The sequence below is a fragment of the Penaeus japonicus genome, unplaced genomic scaffold (assembly GCF_977035675.1).
Source record: "Penaeus japonicus unplaced genomic scaffold, GWHDUDI00000001_assembly GWHDUDI00000006, whole genome shotgun sequence".
NCBI classification, from domain to species: Eukaryota; Metazoa; Arthropoda; class Malacostraca; order Decapoda; family Penaeidae; genus Penaeus; species Penaeus japonicus.
In genome coordinates this window covers 8,700,318-8,705,317 of record NW_028234408.1, presented here as the reverse complement: position 1 = coordinate 8,705,317, position 5,000 = coordinate 8,700,318, and the positions used below count along the sequence as shown (strand labels likewise).

At 42.9% G+C, this 5,000-nt stretch overlaps 1 protein-coding gene across 3 annotated transcripts in view; it reads left to right on the top strand.

Moving 5' to 3' along the window:
- Positions 1-5,000, top strand: part of LOC122253092 (regulator of telomere elongation helicase 1 homolog) — a 16,879-nt gene that overhangs the window by 11,411 nt on the left and 468 nt on the right. For all 3 annotated transcript variants that reach the window (XM_043015891.2, XM_043015892.2, XM_086537650.1), the window contains exons 15-20: positions 508-627; positions 1,305-1,439; positions 2,304-2,546; positions 2,874-3,566; positions 3,966-4,110; positions 4,708-5,000. The exon at positions 4,708-5,000 is cut by the window's right edge and continues 468 nt beyond it. In XM_043015891.2, coding sequence (XP_042871825.2) covers positions 508-627; positions 1,305-1,439; positions 2,304-2,546; positions 2,874-3,566; positions 3,966-4,110; positions 4,708-4,781 — 1,410 coding nt within the window. In that variant the 3' untranslated portion in view covers positions 4,782-5,000. The remainder of the gene's footprint in view (positions 1-507; positions 628-1,304; positions 1,440-2,303; positions 2,547-2,873; positions 3,567-3,965; positions 4,111-4,707) is intronic.

The window sequence follows — 5,000 nt, the reverse complement described above, 5'->3', positions numbered from 1 at the left end:
GCTGTAGTTTTTAAGGCAGTGGCTCTCAACTCTTTGTAGGCCTTGGAACACCAGTCCACTGGAAAGAAAAATTGTAGTCCATTTCTTTTTGGTTAAAAAGAATAGACAAAAACACAAAACAAATACTTCTCACTACCATGTTTTTCATTTTTGGAATATATAATTCAGACTGTAGTATGAGAGTTGAAACCAGTACAATAATTTTCTTGTGTCTTGTGGACTATCAGTAACAGTAACCTGTGTCGTCACCTGACCATGACTAAAAATAGTGCACATCCTTTAGGTGTTAATGTTGCACAGAAATACTCCCCCTTTTTCCCCTAACCCTGTTACCTCTCCTCCCTGATGAGACAGCTAAAAAATGCAGGCCCTTTTTTTCCTTTTCCTCCTAGCTAATCTTTCTGGAACCCTGATTTATGATGTACTTTTCTGTTCTTTTCAGCTCTGTCAATCTTTTAGAAATAAGACTGCTAATAGTGACGTCCACTTTTTTCCTTTTCCCGTCAGCCAATCTTTGTGGAGCCCCAGACGAAGGATGAGTTCCACAGTGCCATGACGGAATACTACCAGAAGATCAATGACCCAGCGCTTAAGGGGGCCTGCTTTATGGCTGTATGCAGGGGCAAGGTGAGGCTAGGGGAGAGGAAAACAGGATAGGGAAGAATGCAGGGAGAGAAGGTGGGAGGGAGAGAGGGAGGGAAGGAGGGAAGGAAGATTGATAGAAGGAGAGAGGGAGAGGAGGAGAGAGAGATGAGGAGATGGAGGAGGGAGAGATGAGGAGATGGAGGAGGGAGAGATGAGGAGATGGAGGAGGGAGAGATGAGGAGATGGAGGAGGGAGAGATGAGGAGATGGAGGGAAGGAGGGAGAGATGAGGAGATGGAGGGAAGGAGGGAGAGAGGAGGAGATAGAGGGAGAAAGGGGGAGATGGTGGGAAGGAGGGAGAGAGGGAAAGAAGGAGGATTTCAGATTCAGATTCAGCAACTTTATTTGGTCTGAAATATATTGGAAATGGTTAATTGAAATAAAGGTTGTAATACCATGCTTTTTGACATAAACTTGTCTTAAAGAGTCCATGAAATACATCAAAACATATTAAGAGAAGGGGTTTGGGCAGGGAAGGAAGGACAGAGGGAGAGGAGAAAGAAAGGAAGGTGTGAGAGAGGGTTAGAATGGAAGTGAAGAAGGGGTGGGAGGGAGGGCAGGAGGATGTGATAAAAGGAGAAAAGGAGGGAGGAAAGGATGTTGAGGGTCAAGGTGGAAAGGTGGAGGGTTCATGTCCATTTTCCTCTAATTTGTCACAAGGTCTCCGAGGGTCTGGACTTCGCCAACCGCAATGGACGAGCAGTCATCATCACAGGCCTACCGTACCCCCCGTTCAAGGACCCCCGAGTCGTGCTCAAGCAGAAATACCTCGAAGAAACCCGGCTCAAAAATAAGGTACAGGAATGTGAGGTTCTAGTTGGAAGTTTTTGGCAATAGGAGTGGTATGCATGTTGATTTTGTCAGGGTATTTGCTTTGATGGTTTGAGATTCCATTGCCAGTATGATCATGATGAAAATGTATAACATGAAAGAAGACAAGAAATAAAAGTAAAAACACCAGTACCTCAAAATGAAAATATTCCTTAAATTTTTGTCAGTGCTCAGCATTAAACCATAAAGGACAATATATGATAATTGTTGTTATTATATATGGCTGTTATTCAGGATGAAAGATGTCAAAAGTCTCCCATATCTTTTTTCATTCTTGTGGGTGGCTCACACTATATGACACTCAAAGTCAGGTGTGTGTGGTGTATGGGACAAAAGACAGCATAAGATATTTATTTACTAATTTTTCAATATCTTTAGTACAGACTTTTGTGTCCCACGTTTTTCTCCATCCTGTTTATATTGTAATCTCTGAATTTTTGTATCCTGTAGGGGTTAAGATTTCTTTATCTTTTTGAAATTATGCAAGTGTTAACCCATTGCCAATAGGGCTATTTTGTCTCCAAATGGTTGTTTCCGCTGCTGGTCCTGCCACCACTCAATGTGATATCTTGTCACCTGGCTTTAACCCATCCCCGACGGGGGAATTCTAGCCTTGAATGTCCAAATGCCGGGGCGTTCGAATTATTAGGCCTAAATCAATTGAATGGCTGGCACAATACTGTGCCGCCCGGCCAATGGGCTTTTGAATGCGCGGTACACATGCTGTACCACCCGTCCAGAGAGGGTTAACAAGTCAGAAAAAAATTAATATATCCCAAACCAAAGCAAAACACTGTATCTCATTGGAACCCCATTTTGCACCTGTAGATAGGACTAACAGGACAGGAGTGGTATAAGCTGGAAGCATCACGTGCCGTGAACCAGGCAATTGGGCGTGTGATCAGGCACAAAGATGACTATGGCGCCATCATCCTGGTTGATAGCCGCTTTGCTGCCCCCAACTTCCGCACGCAACTGTCAGCTTGGGTGCGCCCCTTCATGAGTTCCTACAGTACATTCGGGCCTGCACTCAGGGACATCATACAGTTTTTCAAGAATGCGCAGATCTTGGTAAGTCAGGAAAGGAGGGGAACTCTGTGTTTGTTGTTTTGATTCTGTTGTTGTTAGATTTCTTGTTTTCAAGTGGTGATTCTATGTTCGTTTTTCCTTTTCTTTGTTCATTTTTTAAAAAATTTTGTTGGCCTCATTTTTGGAAATTGTGTGGAAGCTTGTGTTTATCTTTATATCATTGTTATTGCAGAATATTCATTCATAAGTCTGTCTTTTCTTTACTTATTGTTTTTAAATTTTAGATATGATATTGAATGACATTTTTTATATTTGTATAGACCAATATAGTTTTAAATTGAATCTGTTTCAACTCCCTTCTCCCCTCAGCTACCCCAGCCTCAGGAGAAGAGTGGGCAGCCATCCATAAGTGCCAAGTATGAGGAGCCTCCAGCAGCGGCTAGTGCAGCGCCCCCTGTACCTGCCCATGGTCTGCAGGTAGCCCGGGCACGCCTTGTTGCCTCAGACGCCACTCGCCAGAAGATTGGACAGGCTCTGGCAGAGAAGGAGGATTACAACAACATGTGGTCAAACATGAAGTACAAGAAGACCGAGGGGGAGAGTGGGAGGAAGGTGGGGGAGGGGGGTGATGGCTCTTTGTTTTCAGCACTGGAGAAGAAGACCTCAGTGGTAGATTTCAACTCGCTGCAGAGCACGTCACAGGTGAGCTGCAAGTATGATACACTGCAGGTGGGCAACAAGAAGAGAAAGATCAAGATTGTATCAAAGAGTGAGAAGGAGTTGACTGATTTCCTGAAGAACACAGGGCCAAGCCAGACGTCAAGCCAGACATCGCAGGGGACATCTGCAGAGGTGGCCAGCTGCTCCCCTGAGATGTTCTCATCTCCAGGCAACTCACAAGAGCTTATCAGTGGTGCACAGAAGAGCACAGTGAATGCATCTTCGTCAACTGTCTTGGGGCCGGGGAGGGTGTCGACGTCGGTGGCTGTGGCAGCCATTTCATCTGGGAAGGAGAATGGCGAGACCAAGAAACTTGGGTCCATTGCAGAATACATAAAAGATGTAAGTTTGTCTTGGAAATTAAAAGATTTGCACATACTAAAGTATTTAGATGGAGATAAAGGTATATATATCGATAAGGATATAGAATTACTGTGCGAATGCTCATCCAATATTTGAGGCAGCTATAGAGCTTAGCAGGCTCTTTGTGGTAGCTTTTTTATTTTTGTAAGTTATAATCATGAAGTTTTTAATGATTCAATTTACTTGAAAAAATGAAGGGGCATTTGACAGTGAAAATATATAAATTAATTTCCTCATAGAAAGTCAGAGAGTATTTGTCACTTTCCTCTTAAACTCGGTACTTCTCTTTTCCCATGTTTTGCTATTATTCTTTTTGGTTATTTAGTCTCATTACCACTTCTGTTCTTTCTGACTCCCTCTATTGTCTCTTCCCCAAAGGTAAAATCCCAGCTAAACAAGGAGCAGTACAGCCTCTTCTCAACGGCCGTCAAGAACTACCAGAAGAGCAAAGACTATGACACTGTGGTGGGCACTCTGGCTTCACTCTTTACCCAGGATGTCGAGCATCACAGGCTCTTCAGAAGTGAGTCAAGGACATTGTTATATTTGTTGTGATAGTCATGATGTTTATTTTTCTATATTAACCCTCTCTGGATGGGTAGTACACCACGGGTACCGCGCATTCAAGGCCCGTTCGCTGGGTGCCGTCATACGGCGTCGCTTATTTAATTGATTTAGGCCTATGCGTTCGAGAGCCCCGGCATTACAACATGCAAGGCTGGAATGCCCCTGGCATGAATGGGTTAACCCTCTCTGATGGGTAGTACCCACGGGTACCGTCGCATTCAAGCCCTTCGCTGGTGCCTCATACGCTCGCTTATTTAATTGATTTAGGCCTATGCGTTCGAGAGCCCCGGCATTACAACATGCAAGGCTGGAATGCCCCTGGCATGAATGGGTTAATTTGATCTTTTATGATTATATTAGTTGTATTCATGAATTACACTATAATACTTTTATGTAATCACAGTTTAAATGTTTCAATAACCTTTTAGAAATTTCACAATAGCCTTTTAGAAATTGCTGTTTTTCTTTGTCTTTTCATAGAGGAAAGGAAGTAGGAGGAAATATGCATAAACTTTATTGTTCTAATGGCATTGCAATCTGGTCTTCATTTCAGAATTTGAGCAGTTTCTGAGCAAGGACCACAGATCTGTGTTCAAACAAACATGTGATCAGATGCTGGGGAGATAGCCTGTGCAACCCATCTGACCTGAAAATGCCAGTGACTGACTTTTCCTATCTTTTTTCCTTGTTGTTTTCTCCTTTTTACGTATCTGTGATGTTTGCAGTCGTCCTTGTAAAATTCTAACAGATAGAGAAAAAGAAATCACAAAAGATCAAAATAGAACTTGTAAATGTAATATAGTTTATGCCATGAAAAAATGAGTACATTATATCCTCACACATTAT